The sequence below is a fragment of the Juglans regia genome, chromosome 3, assembly GCF_001411555.2.
Source record: "Juglans regia cultivar Chandler chromosome 3, Walnut 2.0, whole genome shotgun sequence".
Lineage (NCBI taxonomy): Eukaryota > Viridiplantae > Streptophyta > Magnoliopsida > Fagales > Juglandaceae > Juglans > Juglans regia.
Window position 1 is genome coordinate 29,903,562 of NC_049903.1, and position 21,556 is coordinate 29,925,117.

The 21,556-nt window shown below is 34.1% G+C and overlaps 1 protein-coding gene across 1 annotated transcript; it reads right to left on the reverse strand.

Annotated features, from left to right (window-relative positions):
* Positions 1–10,947: 10,947 nt before the first annotated feature.
* On the reverse strand, positions 10,948–13,742 carry LOC108998993. Its single transcript, XM_035688773.1, has 3 exons — positions 13,295–13,742; positions 11,372–11,713; positions 10,948–11,219 (listed from the first exon to the last, which is right to left on the reverse strand). The coding sequence occupies exons 1-3, from the start codon at positions 13,740–13,742 to the stop codon at positions 10,948–10,950; spliced, it is 1,062 nt and encodes a 353-aa protein (XP_035544666.1).
* Positions 13,743–21,556: the final 7,814 nt, after the last annotated feature.

Sequence of the window (21,556 nt, forward strand, 5' to 3'; positions counted from 1 at the left end):
GAGAATTTGTTGTGTTCGAACGGAACATATTTGGTGGCAAATCCTGGCAGGAAGCTTTCTAAACCGTTCGAACGGAATATATTTAGTTAGAACATATTCAAGCACCACATTTATACATTCGAAGGTATAATATTAATCTCGGTACGAAACTCAAAATATAAAAAATATCTATCATATATACAAATTCATTAATTAATTTTATGTAATTAATTTTAAAATATTTTAATGATTTCTTTTACGTTAAATAAGATATTTAGTAAATAAATATTATCAATCACATACATATTAATCAACCAAATAAAGCAAATTATCAAAATGCCATATATATTGTTCATAATTACAACAAAAGAAAATATAAATAAAAGATAAAAACTATGATGCGAGGTCTCTACACACATCCTCGACTGCAGCTAATTGTGTCTCTACTTGTGTCAGTCGAGTACTAACTGTGACCTGAGTTGCATTATTGGCATTAATCGCTGTACGTAACTCATCAACCTCTGTACGTAACCCAGAGACGGTAGCCATAATCTCTGTACGCAACTCAGACATGGCAGTATGCACTGCATCAATCACTGCTGATGTGTGTACACCGATCTCAGCACGCAATATGTCAGCCAGCTCCTCGCGAATATATGTGCATGATGTCTCAGCCTGTGTAGATGTCTCACCAGCCGATACTCCAGTATCTCCTGGCTGCCCATCTCTCTGAATCTCAGCCCTATCTGGAACAGCTCCACGAAAACGAAATCTAGAGTGTCCCGTGCTCCGTGATAGGGTGGTGCTGTTGATCGGTGCCATCGGAAATCGGGAACGCTCGGCAGGTTCGGGCACAACCCCGGCATGTAGCAAAAATCGAGTGATGAGGATCCCAAACGGCAGTATATCTGTCGTAATAAACCGTGCCTCTGATCGGATCCTCTCAAATATATAACCAACGAGGTCGATCGGGATGCCACGAGCGACCCGTATCATAAATCTCGCTCGATCCATGCCGACCTCGGTCTTGTGCTGCCGTGGGTCAATATTGTTGGCAATGATCAAATTCATAATCTTGAAGAAAGAAGATAAATCTGCCTGCCTAATACTCTTGGAGCCATCATACACTGGAGCATCTGACCAACAATCAAGTCTCTGACCTTGTGATCAGCAAGTGTATCTATCTCATCTGTGTAATCTAGTCCCTCGTCCTGAGACTGAGCTGCATCACCTGAAGGACCAGACTCTCTAGGCGGGAGGTTTGGGTAGGCATCAAGAAGCCTAGGAATACCCAGATATGCAGCGAGTCCATCCGCTGAAAATATAACAGGAGCTCCTCGGACACAGATCCTATATGCCCCTCCATCGTCTGGGCTAGCAGCACCGAGCTCTTTATAGAACTCAGTAACGATCTCAATGAAGGAAACGAGCTCCATTCCTTCTTCTCGCTGATCTAAGATTGGTGCCCAACCACGATCATTGAATACTGATGGGAGGGAATGACCCTCCCATATAAGAGCGACAAAATCAGACAGTTTTACTTGTCGCTCAAGTAAAACGGTCCGCTCTCGAACTGTTTGGATGGAAGGTTCTCCTGATCTACCACGTTTACGGCCCCAAGAAGACATTATTATGATCCTGCAATTTAAAAAATAAAATATACATTCAAGATTAGTGATAAAATCTAATTACGACTAAAAGATTTACAAAATTATATACTAATAGCAATTTAATAAATTAATTGATAGAACATATAATCAATTAAACGATGAAAACAATTTAATAAGCTAATAAAATGTTAATGGATTTAATTTAATAATTACCGTTCGAACGTCTAAATATATGTTCGAACGGAAAATTAATAACGTTCGAACGTGTCTATCAAGTTCGAACGTACAGGTTTACCGTTCGAACGTACTGGTTAATACCGTTCGAACGTAAAACAGATCTAACTTGGCCATGGCTGAGTCAACTCAGCAGCCATGAAAATACTCAAAAATGTTTCGATTCCGTGGTTTCTTCGACTCAAAAACAAAGTACTCTTCATTTCTAAACATCCTACGATAGATTTATGATGTTCTACGGTAATTATTAATGAAAAAATGTAATTTTAAGAAAAAAAACCAAATAAAACCATAAATCGGAAAATAAACGGTAAAATGAGTTTGAAAGTACATACCTTTAGTTGGGAGGAAAAATGTTGTACGTATGTGTTGATCACGACGGCAGACGGCGGTGAAGAGCGTGCGTTCAAACGTTTTCTCGCTTTTTCAAACGGTGGAGACGGCGGCGTGAGAGGAAGGAAGCCCGCGATAAACTTATACCTGCAGAACCGTTCGAACGTTAATATTAAACGTTCGAACGTTAATATAAAACCGTTCGCCCGTTAGTGTTTCACGTTCGAACGGAAGTTTTATAAGTTTATTAAAAAATATATTAAATGTATACTATATTTATATTCATATAAATTATTATAATATATATACTATTATAGTAGATTATATATACTGTAATCTACTATGTAATATTATAATATATATTATAATAGTAGAATACTTTAATTGAAAGCATAATATCTTATAAAATATTTTCTTATAGTATAATAGTAATATATCATAATACTTTACTATCAAAGTGTTATATATGATATATTAAGATATATATAGTACCATATAATAGCATGTAGTACTATATGGTATGAGTTTATACTTAACTAATATATGTCATATTACATATTCCATTATACTTTACCTACTAAAGTTATATATGATATTATACAACATATATACATAGAGTATAGATTACTTATAATATACTATCATCTTATAAATTTCTCTAAACTTTATTATGTGACCTTAGTATATTTGGGGCTATATATATGTGAGTATATATTACTAATACATATGATCTTAATAATATATATGATAGTATAGGTCACTATATATATTAATAATATATATTACTATATATACTATATAATTAGTATAGATTACCATATATATGATAGTATATATTACATTATATATGATAGTATATATAAGTAATACATATGATGTTATAGTACTTTTCATTTAATGATGAAAAAAGTTATATTTAATCATAAAGGATATGTGTTCGAACGGTACTCATAAACAGTTCGAACACATATGTTAACGTTTGAACGTAAAATAAAACATTCGAACGGACAAGGCAAATGGCGGGAAAACATCCCGCCATTTAAAGACAGCTGGATTACCGTTCGAACGTAATTTGTTATAGTTTGAACGGATTATTGCAGTGGTGGGAAAATATCCCGCCAATTAAAATATAGTATAATCTAATATGTCTACATATATTAATGTTGTTCTTTTATTCAACATTATACTTTGTAATACCGTTTGAACAGTTAGAAATTAACGTTCGAACGATAAATTTTCGAGCGGGAATAATTCATTAACGTTCGAACATACTTTTTATACGTTCGAACGTGAAAATTAGGAGGGAATTTTCTCCCGCTTAATATTTTCACATTCGAACGGTTAGTAAATAACCGTTCGAACATGAAATGTTCTTCAAAAACACGACAGAACCTCACAATTCTGTTTCTCTCCGTGCTGTCGTCGCTCCGTGTGCTCTGAAGATTACCCTTCGCATATCAGAGGTATTTTTTCTCAAACTAGCTCTTAAGCTCAAAAAAATTGTTCATCTCACTCCATTATTCTCGGATTAATACTTGTAGGATAGTTTGTGATTATTTTCAGATTATTCTCGGGTTATTTCTTTTTCATCTTCAATTTGTCAGGTATTTCTTTTAAAATAGAAATGTATGATTTGAACTTAATATTTTGCAATGTTAGAAAGTTGTATGCATTGAAATTGGTGTTTGTGTTTGTTAGAGTTTGTAATTAATGGAGTTTTCGGCGTTGTTGAAGACGACTGGAATCTGGAACAAATACGTTCGAACGGATTAGGATTACCGTTCGAACGTATTAATTTTGTTCGAACATAGGGCATCATCGTTCAAACGGGTAATGACATTTCATATACATAATACAAATAGTTTGGGATAGTTGTGTAAATTATATGTACTACTACCATTTAATATTGTTAATTCTAGATAAATAAAATTATTATTCAAATTAAAATACTACTAAAATTTTAAAATAAAATATAAATTTTGGTAGATTTAATAATACTTAAATAGTTAAGATTTAATAATACTTAAATACTTCAAGATAAATTAATAAAATTAATATTCAAATTAAAATACTACTAAATCTTTAAATTAAAATAGAAATAGTTAAGATTTAATAATACTTAAATACTTCAAGATATATTAATAAAATTAATATTCAAATTAAAATACTACTAAATCTTTAAATTAAAATAGAAATAGTTAAGATTTAATAATACTTAAATACTTCAAGATATATTAATAAAATTAATATTCAAATTAAAATACTACTAAATCTTTAAATTAAAATACTTAATTATAAACATGTAAAACTAATATTTAAATTAAAATCTGGAATAAATATTGAAATAATACCTACTAATTATGTTTTTGTTGTATTGTTGTGTAAATAATATGTTGTTATTGTTTGACATATATTAGCATATTTTGTATTTTTTGTTCATCAAAATAAACCTTAGACCCGTTCGAGAGTTATCAATTCGGATGAATACTTGATTGATAACTCTTGAATTGTCCAGAGTTGACAGTTTGGGATTGTAAGATCATTCTCGCAAACTATAGAACTATATCTGTTGTCGTCCAACATTATGATTTTGGTAGATTCATCCATTGTTCTCTGGATATGCAGTTTCGGTGATGGTGCAACGACGTGTTAATCGTCAGTGCACACAACGAAACGAGCATATTTGGAGAACTATGGGGAGATGCTGCCGAAATTTTGTTGGACGTGACAGATAATAGATCATAGGTTGGCGACTATGATCTTACAATCCCGAACGGGATAGGACCAACTACCCGGTGAAAGGTGGCATACTCATTAATTGGTACATGATATATGGATGTTTGCTGATGCATTACAATATTGTTTGTAATGAATATAGTCGGCATGGATAAGAGTTGGATGAGAGTTACCGATCGATTGGGTCAGAATTACAATGTATATGCTGAAGGTGTTAAGAAATTCTTGGAGTTTGCATTGGGTACATGTGATAGTGATGGGCGTATCAGATGCCCATGCAGAGAATGCAGGAATTTGCGTTCTCATAAGATAGACTTGGTGAGAGAACATCTGTTTGTCAAAGGTATTGATAAGGGTTATACTGATTGGGTCTTACACGGCGAACCATATCCAACTTCATTTGAGGCTCCACATGAAGAAGAAGAGATCGATGAAGATGTACAACCAGAGATTGTTGGAGATGATTACGATGAGGATATGGAGGAAATGTTAGGTGACATCGGTGCGGGAATGTTTGTGGATGAAGGTGACACGGACACATTAAGCTCAAATGATGGGGGCCATAACACTTTTGCACGCTTGTGGAATGATTCACAGCGTGAGCTATATCCAGGATGCAGAAGACATAGTAAGTTGTCGTTTACCGTAAGATTGCTTCACATAAAATCAATGTGTCGATTATCTATTAAGGCAGTCAATATGTTACTTGAGCTGTTTAAAGAGGCACTGCCGACAGACAATACTTTACCTCGTAACTTCTATGAAGCAAAAAAGTTGAAACGAGGACTCGGATTTGATTACAACGTAATACATGCATGTACGAATGACTGCATATTATTTTGGCGAGAGAATGAGCAGTTGAACGAGTGTCCTATATGCCACGAGTCAAGATGGACATCGGACAAGGCAAATGTTCCGCAAAAGGTCGTCCGCCACTTTCCATTGATACCTAGATTACAACGATTATTTATGTCACGCGCAACGGCTGTAGATATGACATGGCACTCATCAGATAGAGTAAGGAACGAGAATATTTTGTCACATCCTGCTGACTCCCAGGTGTGGAAGGAATTTGATCAGGAACACCCATGGTTTGCTGAAGAACCGCGTAACGTAAGACTTGGGTTGGCAACAGATGGATTTAATCCTTTTGGGAACATGAGTACTAGTCATAGTACTTGGCCAGTTGTACTTATGCCGTATAATTTACCACCTTGGAAGTGTATGAAATATCCATATTTCATGATGAGTTTGCTCATCCCAGGTCCGAGGTCACCGGGAAATGATATAGACATACACTTACAGCCATTGATTGCAGAATTGAAAGATTTGTGGGAGAATGGGGTTGTCACATTTGATTCGTCAACAGGCAAGTCGTTCAACATGCATGCTGCGGTGTTGTGGACAATAAATGATTTTCCAGCTTATGGGAATTTGTCAGGTTGGAGTACTAAGGGGAAAATGGCATGTCCAACTTGTAACAAATATACCAAATCTGAATGGCTTTCGTACGGGAGGAAATTATGTTTCATGGGTCATCGTCGATTTTTACCTGGTGACCATAGATGGCATGGGAATTCTAGAATGTTTGATGGAACTATTGAATGGGGCCAACCTCCACCATATTTGTCTGGCGAAGATGTACTTGCACAATTTATAGATGTTGGTTGTAATGAATTTGGTAAAAAACAACGAAAGAGAAAACGAGCTACGAATGAGTTGAATTGGACAAAGAAGAGTATATTTTTCGAACTCCCGTACTGGTCGAAGTTAAAATTGCGACATAGCCTTGATGTTATGCATATTGAAAAAAATATTTGCGAATCCGTATTGGGAACATTGATGTCAATTGAAGGAAAAACAAAGGATACAATAAACTCAAGGAAGGATTTGAAGCGGTTGGGAATAAGACGGGAAATGCAGTTGCAAGAAAATGGTTCGTCTGTCTACATGCCGATTGGGTGGTATACATTGTCAAGGAATGAAAGGGTTACATTTTGTGAGTGGCTAATGAAGATCAAATTACCGGACGGTTATGCCTCGAATCTAACAAGGTGTGTGAGAACAAATGATTGGAAAATAACTGGATTAAAAAGTCATGATTGTCATGTTTTCTTACAGCGTATCTTGCCTATTGGTATCCGTGGGTACTTGACCAGAGATGTGCGTGTGGCTTTGACTGAGTTGGGTGCATTTTTTAAAAACTTATGTGCTAGGACGTTGAATGTAGAAGCTTTGGATCGAATGGAACGAGAAATTGTCATAATATTGTGTAAGCTAGAAAGTATTTATCCACCGTCATTCTTCGATGTCATGGTTCACCTAGCCGTTCATTTGCCACGTGAGGCTCGACTTGCAGGACCAGTTCAATATAGATGGATGTATCCCATTGAACGATTTCTTGGAAAGTTGAAACGTACAGTGGGTAACAAGGCCCGTCCAGAAGGATCAATTGCAGAAGCATATATTGACAATGAGTGGCATACCTTCTGTTCCAAATATTTCCACAGAGTTGACACTCGGTTTGATCGGCCAGAAAGAAACTTTGACGTTGACCGAGCAAGACAACGGACTATATATTCTGTGTTTTCCCAACAAGTTCGTCCAATTGGTGCAGTGCGTGGTTATGACTTGTGTGGAAGAGAGTTCGAGAAAGCTCAGTGGTACGTGCTGAACAATTGCCCTGAAATAGAGAACTACTTGAAGTAAGTTATAACTTTTTCTTAATTTAAATTGCCTCATTACTTTTAAAAAAATACAAAATATAATATATTTGTGGTAATCATCAATTTCAGTGATCATATTAACGTGCTCAAGGAACTAGGAGTAAATGATATAAACCAGAAACATGAAGAGGAGTTCCCGAGATGGTTTGAAGAACGGGTAATGAAATTACATATGCGTTACTCAATAACAAATGAAAAAATATTAATTTCAACTTTGATATAGTATATGCTTTACTCAATATGTAGGTTGTACAATTGCATGCGAATAATCCAAATGATATATCTGATGAACTGTATGCATTGGCGCGTGGCCCATCGAGACGCGCTGCTCGATATTCTGCATGTATTTCTCGGGGAAGTAGGTATCACACACTGGATCGAGATTGTTATAGGAAAACCCAAAATAGTGGTGTCCTAGTCGAAGGAAGTCATGATGGAGAAAATATTGATTTCTATGGGGTTATTGTCGATATAATTGGAATGAAATATTTGGGAGAGCTTGCGGTGTATCTGTTTAAGTGTGATTGGTGGGATTTAAGCAATCCTCGTACTGGAGTCCGTGATGATGAATATTTTTTGAGTGTTAATACATCAAAAAAATGGTATGAAGATGATCCTTTTATTTTGGCTTCTCAAGCATCTCAAATATTCTACTTAGATGACCCGAAGTTAGGAAATCAATGGCGAGTAGTTCAAAAATATTCTCCAAGAAATATATATGATGTTATCCCTCAGGTGGAAGGACAAGATGAAGAAGAAGATGACTCTTCTACTCAAGAAGCATACCAAGAGAGTCAACCCGCCTTAAATTTGTTTGTGGATTTGAGCCAGTATGAGATGATTCCATTAAATAGAGAAGATATTGAGGCTGAAATTGTTGATGCGACAGTTGAGGAAAATGTTGAATCATCTGAAGTATCTACAGATGATGAGAGCGAATTGTCAAATGAAACTGATACAGATTCTGATTGACCAATTAAGTGTTAACATTACACTTGATGACAAATATTTTACTTATTGAATGTATCAGTAGTTTGAAATTATGCCGCCAAAGAGGAAGGAAGTTCGCAACCCATCTCCACCTGTTCCTAGCTCTCCTTCAGACTCACCATTAGAGATTGATTCTACAGAACAAGGTAAAAATTTAATACTCATAAAAGTTATTAATTAAGGTCCTGTAATAGAAATTTTATGCAATTGATTACAATGTTATATTTTATAGAATCTACAGTACAATCTCGTCAAGGTCGAGGCACCACTAGAGGGGTAACGTTGGAAAAATATCGGAAGGTGGGTAAGATCAAGGTTAATATTCCTGACGAACATACTGGGGGCGAAGGACAACCAGCAGCTTGGCTTGCATCACATGTGGGTGCTCTTACACGAACTTACGCACCTTTGGCAACGACTTCATGGAAGAAAGTCCCCCAAGATGTTAAAGAGCTTATCAAGAAGCGTTGTTTGGTAATGTTTAAAATATTGATTTAGTAGAATAAATTCCTATACTTTAGTTAAATTTAAAATATTATAAATGATAATGTGTTTGTGACTATTTTTTTAAGGATGATTTCGAATTAAATTTTGGTCGGAGAGAGGAGCGTAAGACTGTGGAAGAGCTTATGGGTAATGCATTTCGCAAATATAAGGCGAGGTGTCATGAGCATTATAATAAGTTTGAGAAGAAGGAAGATGCACGCCAACATCCTTTCCAGGATGTCCGACCTTCTGAGTGGGAAAAACTTTGTGACATGTTTGAGGATCCATCATATCAGGTATAATGAAATTTAATTATTTTACTTGTCATATCTGTCATTTCGCTTCATAATATTTTCAATTTCTTTGCAGGAGCGAAGTTCTATAAACAAAACAAATAGATCAAAATTGAAGATTAATCATCATGCAGGCTCAAGATCTTTCCATCGTCTTTCTCAGAAATTGGTATTGCTATTTTTTTTATTGGATATAGTTAATTATTTGGACTCATCATAATGACTTTATATCTTTAACACATTTATTGTAGCAAGATTCAGATACTAATTATGATCTGACAAAATTATATGCTGCATCGCACACTGATCGTAATGGAGAGTGGACTCATCCTGATGCCCGTGAAAATTATGTAAGTTTTATAACCTGTTTGAATTAAATATATTAGAATATTTATGACGATATTAATTCTTTATCTTATATATGGCTAGGATAAAATGGTTGCCCTACGTGCTGAATCTGCGTCAGATCAAAATTCCTCAACAAGTGATATTGAGATTTTTACACAAGTCCTGGGTCAACGTTCAGGATATTTGAGGGGTTTGGGTCGTTGTGTAAAGCCTGGTCCCTCTTCCTCTTCTTCTGGGAATGCATCTATGACTTCTATAGCACTAGAGAATGCGAATTCCAGAATCGAAGAATTGACTGCAAGACAGCATGAGTTAGAGGCTCAATTGGCAAAACAAGCAGATATGGAGATGCGCCTCAAACAACATGAAGAACAACAAGAAGAGTTCAGAAGACAGATGCAACTCCAAATGCAGCAGCTTATGCAACAGTACAGGCCTCCAAACAACTGATGGATTTTGGGATTATCTATTTATGTACGAACAATACCTGTCTCGACTGTTATTTATTTACTTTGCGCTTATTTTCACACTTTTGTGAGTGTTAAACAGTTTCTAATGTATTGTGACAAATAGTATGAATGTCTATTTGGTTTTCTATTATTGATTTAAATTAAAGAGATATCGTTCGAACGAACGTAAAACGTTCAAACTCTATGTAACGACAATAGCGTTCGAACGTAGACAATATGTTCGAACGAAATTCATGTTCGTCGTGTTCAAACGATCACACAACGTTCGAACGTAAATAATTTCAGTCCTGTTCGAACATATCCTATACCGTTCGAATCCATATAGCGCGTTCGACCTGACCATTTAACGTTCGAACACAAAGACAATTCATAACGTTCGAACGAATTCATGTGTGTTCGAACATATTTCGAAATCGTTCAAACACGTTACTACTGTTCGAACTTAAAATTTTTTCCGTTCGAACTATTTTCTGGGACGAATTTAAACCGTGACGAAAAATTTTTTTCGTTCGAACGTGTTCGAACGGTTTCCTTCAATTTCGTCCCAAAAGAAATTTTTTGGGACGAAATGGTGATTTTCGTCCCAAAATACCTTTTGGCACAGTGATATTGGAACGACTTTGGGACGAATTTTTTTCGTCCCAAAAATTTTTACAGGACGAAATTGGGGTCTTTTGGGACGAAAATTATGTGAACTTTAGTACTCAAAATAACGTGATATTACGCCTTGCATGTAATCCTTTTAAGAATAGTACTTCAATTCATGATCGATCAATATTGCTGTGCTCATTATAATACTGGAACAATTTGATGAAAGAGAGGGAAAATAAGGAGTAACAGAAAGAAGAGTGGGCGTATACTCACAAGAGTAGATCCATCGTTTCCAAAACACGAGACGATGTCCACTTGGGAATGCGTACCCCATAGCAGCCAATGCGTATAAAGGGCTGTAGCTCTCTTTGTCCGGAGCGAGAACCAAACGTGGACAGCGCCGGATTAGATCCAAAGCAATATCTGTACGTTGTGTTGTACATAAAACAATAATTAAAAAAAAAAAAACCCAGATAGAACTAATAATTGTAGTGGAGATGATATATATATATATATATATATATATATATATATAGTTTGACGAGGATAAAGTTGTTACGTACGTATGTACGTACCTAAAGCTCTGGTATATATTGCTTGGGTACAAAGTGTTGAACCGCTCCTGCCCTTTTCTGGAATTAGATCTTCCAGTGGAGTGAGAGAATAAAGATATCGAGCCATTTTTATATATCCATTTGAAAGAGCCATAACAACTGGAAGCATATGGAACCCATCGGTGTTAGCTCTTCCCATGCTGACCAAGCTTTTGTTCTTTCTAAGCATGCACTCCGCCATCTTGTACTGTCCACTATATGTTGTCTCCAGTAGAGCTGTGTCACCGAAATTGTCTTGTACTTCCAAGTCATCTTCCGACATTTCCTCCACCAACGCTTCCACTATATGGACATGTCCCGCCTCTACAGACAAGTGAAGAGCAGTCTTGCCCAAAGTAGTAATTTTTGCGGTCATTGAATTGGGTTGGAGCTTAAGGAATTCTTTTGCAGAATTCCAATCACCACTTTGCAAAGCCTTGTGTAGTGGCGCATACCCCATATAGTAGTCCGCGTTACAAGTATTAATTATGTTTTGTCTCCCTGCGCCAAGTTTTGCTTGTTTTCTTCTAATAAAATGAAATGAAACTATTTATTCGTTTGGGGCTGCTAGATGCATGTCAGAGTTGAGTACATCATGATGATATGTGTGTGTATGTAAATTAGATGATCATTAGAGTTAGTACGAACAAGAAGCATGCCATGTTTAGGGAGGAAACATATATGCCTAAAACGTGATCTCTAGCTAGCGCGCACTGAAAGTTTAGTATGAATTCAAATCTCCGTCTCCCTCCTAAATTCCTAATCACTTGGAAAAAAGAACTGTAAATTAAGTCACAAAAATTGCTTGAATATCATATGAATTTTCAATCAACGATGAAACGTGCAATGAGTTGCTTGCAGGACGTGTAGCAAATAAGCTCGCAACAAAACAGAGAATTGTGTAATATTCTCATCCGGTCAGCACATGCAATGTGTTGTCATTAAAATCATTGATTTAAATTCTGACTTATTTCAACTTCTAACAAAGGAAAAAATCAAGACTACATTGTATTTTGCACATATTCGATTAATATATAGTGAATTTCTCTTCTAGATCTAGACTATGGTCGCAGGGTTCAATGTCAAACCATGCACGCAAGTATTAGTCTCATTTGTTTTAGGTTATAATATTACTCTAAGCGTCTAGACAATGGAATATGACTTCTAAAATATTTAGGTTATCTATTTTAGTATATGAAAACCAATATATAACATGGTATAAACTATGGTCTCTACTATTATGTTGGTACCAACATCTCTATCTCTATTTCTAATTACACCTATTTTGAAGACAAAGTGATTTTTTGTGTTGGTCTATCTTCATGTATACACACTCGGCATGTCTAGCTTAAAAGGGAAAGATTTTACTCGAAGGGACCTCCACAAGCCAATCTTTGAGAACATCCTCAAGCATGTCTTAGAGGCTTCCAGCCAATCTCGATGATCCGCTCGAGTATATCACATTCACCTATAGTAATCCTACATACCTCCATGGCTTATGCTTCTATTTTATTATTAAAATTGTTTTTGAAATAGATCATATATGTGTGTGTAAGTCAATTATCGCAAAATTCAGGTAGTGACATTTTGTATTTTATATCTTGACCTTGTTTAGAATAGAGTAAACAGTAAAGAAAATCTCTCTATGCTTTTAGTTCCGTTAATAGTAACAAGAAAATTGCTCCTAAAAGGTAATCACAAAATCTTGCTTTCACGGTACAATTTAATCAAATTTGCCATAACTTTGCACAAACAACAATAAACGATAAAAGAAAAAGAAGAAAACATCTGGTTCAATAATGGGCATGTCATCATTTTGTCTTCCTTGTCCCTAATTGTAATCTTATGTTTTTTTTTTTTTGTTCAATAATGTTAATATTGCTTGAGAGAGAGAGACAGAGAGACCTGGGTTGTTTGAGGAGCTTCCAGGTTCAACCTTTTGATCAGGTGCAACCATTGATCCATCCTCGTGAACATTACTGGATGGGATATTCAATGAGTTTCCCTGCTCAGCCACTGGGTTATCACTAGGTCCTTTCGATGGTGGTTGGTGCACTAATTTAGGCAACATATCCCAAACAGTTTTAGCAGAACTGATATCATTGATCTGAGATTGTATTTCCACCCCACATGAAATCTGAATTGCATGCAAAGCTGCAGCATTCTTCTTCCTCCAAGCTTTGAATTCTACTGCATCATCTTCTGGTTTTGGAGGTTCTGTGGTTGTTTCGAAAATATCCCAAAGATCTTGAGCCAAGAGATAGTTTTTAATGCAAGCACTCCAATTCTCGTAATTGTCATTTCTAAGAACCTCAAGAACAATTGTGCTTGTTGAGAGCATACTTGTAGCCATGTTCAATCTGTCGAAATCAAGAAATATATATGCAATTAGATGAAACTTGAAAGATATATAGACATCATGACACGCATTTCAATTTCCTGTTATGGATATAAGTAAGTAAATTTATCTCTTCCCTTTGACTTAAGTCTTCTAGGACAAGGATTTTCACATGCATGGTATTTGAATAGAATTCTTGAATTTGAACCTTGACCTTACAATTCATTCTAAATAAATATTTTATATGTTGGAATCACTTATTAAGGGAGAGTTTGACCTAGTACACGTGAAATAGAGTATTAATAATATGTTTTTTTATCACCATGTTGGTACTAAATGCTACTGAAAGATGATAGAAAATGGTAAACAACGTTGGTCCTGATCTTCATGATCTAGTGTATTTCAATTTATATAAAGAGGACCTATGTTCTTATTAATTTATATAGGACATCTTCCTTACAAAGACGACCTATATAAAGAAGAAGAAAACAAACCCCAAAGCCCGTCTTGGACGAGAATCAAGGAAATAAGAGAAACATATCGCAAAATCTATGAAACACTCTTTGATGATATATTTTTTATGTCTACTAGTGTTGACTGTAGTTATTATTTACAATGATTTCCTATAATAAAATCAAGAGAAAACAAATGTGTGGATGTGGAGATAGTTTTAGGGTTACGAGGATTTTAATGGTTACAGAAATAAAGGTTAATTAAATATTTTAGGTTTTAATTGCAAGTACATGCTTAAGTAGAAATTTATGCAAATTACATGCCTATTTTATAGGGTGAGAAATGATATTTGTTTGGCACTGTTGTGAGGAAATTTAGAGAATGTTAAAAAGTAAGGTAAGCAGTGCTCCTTTGGTAAGTTTTGCCATAATTGACTGAGATTAAGTTTGAAAAAAACCTGCATATTTTGTTAGGAAAATTGTCTCGATTATTTTCTACACTAGTCTCTATATTTGAACATTGAAATGTAACATTTTGTCATGACTGGTGTAGATATGAATAATTTTCGTACTATATTTCTCTATGGCATAAAATGTGAATATGAAATTTGAAACCTTGATCGGATTCTATGATATTATCTGTTTAGTATACTATTTATGTTATTGCATTGTATTTGAAACCCCAAAGGTATACGATTTTATTTTGTCCGATTTCTAGCCCCGCCAGGAGATATAATAGTAGCCTCTCATTTCTGGTCCCACCAGAAGATAAAATAGTGGCCTCTGACCCTATCACGGAAAATAATAGTTGCCTCTATTCTGTGTGCAGTTGCTTTGGTGATATATGTTGATTTATGTTCTGCTTTACTATTTGCAAAATGTACAAATCTGTCATGGGGTAAACATAGCCTCTGTTTTGAGTGCACTCATTTTGTTGACAACATAGGGATTTATGTTCTACTTAGCTAACGAAAGATATGTACAATCTTCCACGGGAGTAACTATGGCCTTTGTTTTGAATGCACTCATTTTGGTGACAAAATAGTTAGGTATGTTTTGTTTGGCTATCAGCAAACATGCACAACCCTGTCATGGGAGTAAGCATAGACTCTGTTCTGTTTATGATGTTATTTAGTACGCTTGTGTGTAAGGTCTTTTGTATATATTATTTGACAAATAAATGTTTCAAAAAATATCACTATTGTTGTGTTTTGAGAATTATTTGTTTTTGCATTATGTAGTTGGCTCACGTTTACATTCTATATTATAGGTTCATACTATTATATATAGGTTTGATGCTTACTGATTCGGTGGATTCACCTACTATTTTTTTAGATACTAGCTAGTTATAACAATTGGAATAGATGACACATGAAAGGATTATAAGATAAATGTGAGATAAGTGTGTGTCAGTTGGTATAATTAGATTAGTATGAGTTCAAAGATTTTTTTTGTTTATAGTATTTAGTTTATTCTAGAAGAAATTTTAAGCATTTGACTTTAGAGGATTATTATATCTAAGTTTTATATTTTATGGATCTCATTATGTTTATTTGGTTTATTGAGATGTTGATAAATTTTTGAGACATGTGAATTTGTTGGTTCTTTATGTGGAGGTTATTTGGAGTTTGTGAAGTTGTTGATTTCATTTTATTGGATTATTGCATTGATTGGTAGAGGAATTTATGTAGTTGGTTGAAATAGATAAATTTATGTTTATAGAGCCTTTGGAATATCTACTTGTAATGTGGAAGATGATTTTCTATGTGATAGGAAGTAATTTTCCGACCCTCTTGTAGAATAATTTGACTATTTATATGCATTGAGATTGATCTAGACAAAACAACCAAGTATATTCATTACTATATATATATATATATATATATATGCAATACAAGCAAACCCTAGTAGAGCACGGAAAAGGGTGAAAACTCTAGTAGACCAAAGGTCGAGAGTGCGCAAGCTAAAGAAACCTCTGGAATTGAAGTGAAAAATAAAAGTAAAGTATTTATGTCCATGTACAGTAGTCCTATTTATAGGAATACATGAAGAAGTAATAAAAATAACACGTGATTATCATGTGATACAAAAAGAATAAAGTGAATAAAAGAATATAATAATGTGAAGAAAAGAATATAACAATAAGAGCACTGGCAGTGGATTCGGTAAAATGAAGAAAAGTGTAAAATTTGAATGGATTGAGAGTAAAGATGATGGCATTGGATTGGTTAAAACTCAAAACTTAAGCTTTGAGATACAGTGAATTTAGTTTCATCTTCATATTTGAAGACTCATTATTCATAAGTCTATCCTATTATTTTATTACAAAATACAGGAGACTATTAATTTGGGTTTAAAAATTAATTTGTGAAATGTGTTTGTTGGGTAATTAGGTTGAGAAAAAAAAATTAGTTGGGAAACAATAATTTAAATATCAAATTAAATTATTAATATATATATATATATGGTTAGTGTAATTGTAAAATATGAAAAAAAATAAAAATATTATTATTAAAAAAAATAATTTTATATTATATTTTGATGAATCTAATAGTTAATCCAATGTGGGATTATGGATAGAGAGATTTTGAATTTATGAAAAATATGTACTTTTCATTAAATTTTATAGATAATTTTGATGAAGTCAATACTAATGTTCTAAGAAGATGAAAAATAATAAGTCTAATTCTGATACGAGATCCAGGCAAAACAACCAAGTACATTCATTATTATTAATGTTATCGGATCAGTCCCTTCATGCACTATCTGTGTGCTGATCTCCAGCAAGACGAAGTGATCATGATGTGAAAAACTAGTTAATATAAGTTATATTAATACGTTAGCATACGAGAAAATAAGGAAAACAAAACACTAACCTGCCGGCCAGATTCTCCTGCCGATGCCCATTGACTTGATGAGTACTCAAACTTGAAGGCTCATGTGCATGGGTGATACAATGACCAAAATAAACAGTAAAAATTAGCGAGAGCCAATTTACCTATTTGCAATGATCTGGACTTCACTTAGTGCTTGTGGTAGGAAATAGAACTTTTCATTACAGTGTTTTATTTGTAAAGCTTTATTAAAAATTCACTACAAGAAATAGGCCTTTTAGCAGCGATTTTATATCTGCTGCAAAATAAATCGCCGCTATATAATGTTTTTGCCAGCGATTAAAAACTCGCCACACGTTTTAAAATCCTATCCTCATAAAAACACGGGCCGGTCCCAAATGCAACAATTGCAGCGATTTAATAGATTCTAGCTGCGAAAAAAATCGTCGGGATATAAAATCACATATTGTGGCGACATGAAATCGACGGGATAGCTCTGGGCGCCAAATCTAATTTATTTCCCCCTTTCCCTCCCGTCCCGAGCCTTACCCATTTCTAAAATCATCTCCGTTCTTCCCCAGTAGTTCCACGTTCTTCCCCAGTTCGGCTACCTGCAATTAAATCCACCCACTTCACACACACGACTTCATCTCCATTTTCAAATACGCCCCAAAGCTTCTGCGCCTCTGACCTCCACTTCATTTTTCTTCCCCACAGAAGCGAGGGTCGTAATTTTTGGAGTACTTCTTCTGGGATCAAGTATCAGAGGGCAAGCATATTCCACCAAGGCTTGTCCGTGTGAATTCCTTTAGTGAACAGAGGTATTGCTTGGCGTAATTTCTCTATCTCTCCACCTTATATGTAGACTGGTTGCTTTACATCAATCGGTGCATTTTTCTTGTAGACTAATTTCCATCTGTTTGAGTCAGGAAGCTTGATGCTTTTTGCACGAAAATGCCACCTTTATATTTGCATTTTGTGTAGGTGTTGATGTGGGGCGTTAATAGTTAGTAATTTTGGGGTGATATTTTTAATTTGCACACCATAGATACATATATATATATATATTATATACATGTCCAACCAGGAAATAAATTAAATTGATTTGTTGGTCTGATAATTACACCCTCTAGCTAGGCTGCTAGTGTTATAAAGTCATGCAAGTTATTTGGGTGTCCAAAATAAGCTATCTCACAGCCCTGACCATACTAGACACTTAAAATTGTGCATGATGATGATATATTAGAAAGACTTCCATAAATATGTATTTAGAAAGTATATATATATATATATATATATATCATTATAAGAATATAATGATAGCCTTTGGAATTAAACAATAGTTTAGCAGCTTGGACTTTTCTGGACAAGTAAGAATACTGTATATGTGTAGGATTTGAAATTAGTGATCTTTCTTGATTTTAGTATATGCTTTTCGAGAAAGTGGATGTAATGCGAAGGGAATGAATATTTCATATTTCGAATGTTACATTGATGTTTTCTTGAGATTTTAGATGATGCGAAAAAGAAATAGAAATGTGATAGATGCTAAAATATTCACCTCTGGTTTCTGTTTTGTTCAAAGGGTATTTTTGTCTACGAATCAAATGTTTTATTATTCATGTTCTAAATAGTAAAAAAATTTTATCAGTTGTATTTTCTCAAGACTTGAATGATGTGGATTTGATTTTTAAAAAAAGTTTTTGAACCAAACTAGTGTTGAGGCTTTTATTGAAATTATCATGTGTGTGTTCTGTTGTTGGAAGCACAAACTTAATTATCGTTGTTTGGATAACTTTTGATTTTATTCTCAATCATTATTCATCGAAAGCAAATACACCGATTATGTTGTGGTGTAACTCATTGGCATTTTCATTACTTTTTTGTGGCTATATTGCATTCTAAATTTTCCTGTTGTTTGTTTTTTCTCCTTTCCCTCACACATAGTGTTCTGGTTCACGCTTGCGAGGATCGAACTTGAGATTTTCTTTAGTTTTTGTATCTTGTATTTGTTTTTTGAATGTTTCTTGATTATGTTATTTCTTGGGTCTGGCTGTAGGATTTGAAATTAGTGATGTTTCTTGCTCTTTGTGTATGCTTCTTGACAAAGTGAAGGAGCTAGCTAATGGGAAGGCAATGGATGTTTTCTAGTTTGAATGTTACATTGTTGTTTTCTTGGGGTTTTAGATGATGAGATAAAGAAATAGAGATGTACTGGATGCTAAAATATTGAGCTCTTTTTTCTTTTTGGTTCAAGAGGTATTTTTGTTTAGAAATCAAATGCTTTATTATTTATGTTTTAAATACTGAAAATTTTTGGTTAGTTTTATTTTCTTAAGACTTGAATGATGTGGATTTGTTTTAAAAAAAGGTTCTGAACGAAACTAATTTTGAAGCATTTATTGAAAACGAATCACTCAAATGCATATCGTGTGTGTGTTCTGTTGTTGGAAGCACAAACTTGGTTATGATAGGTTGAATAACTTTTGATTTTATTTTTAGTCATTGTTTGTTGGAAGGAAATAGGCCGATGGTGTTTTATCTATGTTGTAACTTGTTATGGTTTTCATAACTTTTTGCTGGCTGTTTTGTAGTTCTAAAGATTCTCGTTGTTTGTTTTCCTCCTTTCTGTCACACACAGTAGTCAGGTTCATGCTCACAAGAATCAAACTTGAAATTTTCTTGTAGTTTTTTTTATTATTTTTCTTCTTTGTATGTTTCCTATTCTCTTATTTTTGAAATTAGTGATCTTTCATGCTATTTGTAAGATCTGAAATTAGTGATCTTTCTTGCTATTTGTGTATGCTTTTCATCAAAGTAGAGATAATGAGAAGGAAATGAAGGTTTGGCAGTTTGACTGTTGCATTGCTGTTTTCTTGGGGTTTAAAATGATGAAAGAAAGAAATATAAATGTGCTAGATGCTAAAATATTGAGTATTTTAGCTTGTTTTTTGTTCAAAAAGTATTTTTGTCTGGAAATCAAATGTGGCATTATTTATGCTGTATGAAATACCGAAAAGTTTTCCAAGGTTTTATTCTCTCCGAACTTAAATGATGTGGATTTCTTTTTTTAAAAAAATTTTCTGAACCAAACTAATTTTGAGGCATTCATTCAAAAGGCTCACCAAAATTCATATCATATTTGTTCTCTTGTTGGAAGTACAAACTTAGTTATGGTAGGTTGAATAACTTTTGATTTTAATCTCAATCATTGTTCATTAGAAGCAAACAGACCGTTGTGACTCATTAGCATTTTCATTGCCTTTTCCTAGTTATTTTGCATTTATAAAGATTCTCATTGTTTGTTTTTTCCCTTCTTTCCTCACACGTAATGCTCTAGTTCATGCTTGCAAAAATTGAATTTGGAATTTTCTTTAGTATTTGTATTTAGTTTTTGTTTTTTGAATGTTTCTTATTCTCTTATTTTTGGGGTCTAATCTGGCTATAGGATTTGAAATTAGTGATCTTTCTTGGTCATTATGTATGCTTTTCAAAAGACATTTTTGTCTAGAAATCAAATGTTTTATTATTTATGTTTTGAATAACAAAAATTTTTACTTAGTTGTATTTCCTCAAGACTTGAATCATGTGGATTTTTTTGGGGAAAAAAAGTTTCTAAACCAATCTAATTTCGATGCATTATTGAAAAAGGATCACCCACATGCATATCATGTGTGTGTTCTATTATTAGAAGATTTACACGAACATATATATATATCACATATATATATATATACATATTATATATATATTAGTTTCTTCTCTAAAGTTCTGCTTGATATATATATTCTCAACCAAGGCATTAACTAAACATCTTGCAGCTATATACAGACCATGCCTTTAATAATCAGGCCCATAATTATTTTGCTTTTTTCTGATGCTCTCAACTTTATATAGAGACCTTAGATCGATCTGGGCATGCAGCATTGTAGACTTTGTTCAAGGAGTTTGGTCCCTTTTAGTATCCTGAATTATACTAAAAGGTTTGTGTATCGTTCCCTGGTGATTATGCCCCATGTGGTTTCAGGATTTAAAGGATTAAAAATTTTAGTGGATCATGCAAGCATGAACATGATCTTATATATATAGGCATCTTAGCCAGAATTATGAATATATTGGTTGATGGCAGCTTAAGTATAATGAACTACTCCTCTAGCTAGCTAGCTAGGCTCCATATGGATATAGTCCATATATATCCTCCATTTAAACAACAAATAACGTATGTACACAACCTGCAGGCACGTATTTAATGCAGTTTATTGTTAGAGGTAATTAATGAGGAATCTGATCCCTAGCTAATGGACTAGGGCTTCTCAAAACAGTGTCATCTTTTACTCATGCTTGAGTGTTAAATGTAGGCTTATTGAATATTGATATTTATTTCTACTCTTTTTAATATTGAGAAGATCTTCTGTTTTAAATATTGAGTTTGAATCATTTTTTGACTATGTTTAACCCTTTATGACTATGTGTTAAACTAGTGGAGATGAGAATGTATTATTTTTAACACTTTTCTTCAAGATAATAGCCTATGTAAGCAACC

Coding starts and splice junctions, on each gene's coding strand:
- LOC108998993 (XM_035688773.1), bottom strand. CDS start 13,742: ATGGCTACAAGTATGCTCTCAACAAGCACAATTGTTCTTGAGGTTCTT. Junction 11,714..13,294: donor AAGCTCCTCAAACAACCCAG/GTCTCTCTGTCT, acceptor ACTTGTCTGTAG/AGGCGGGACATGTCCATATA. Junction 11,220..11,371: donor AATATATACCAGAGCTTTAG/GTACGTACATAC, acceptor CACAACGTACAG/ATATTGCTTTGGATCTAATC.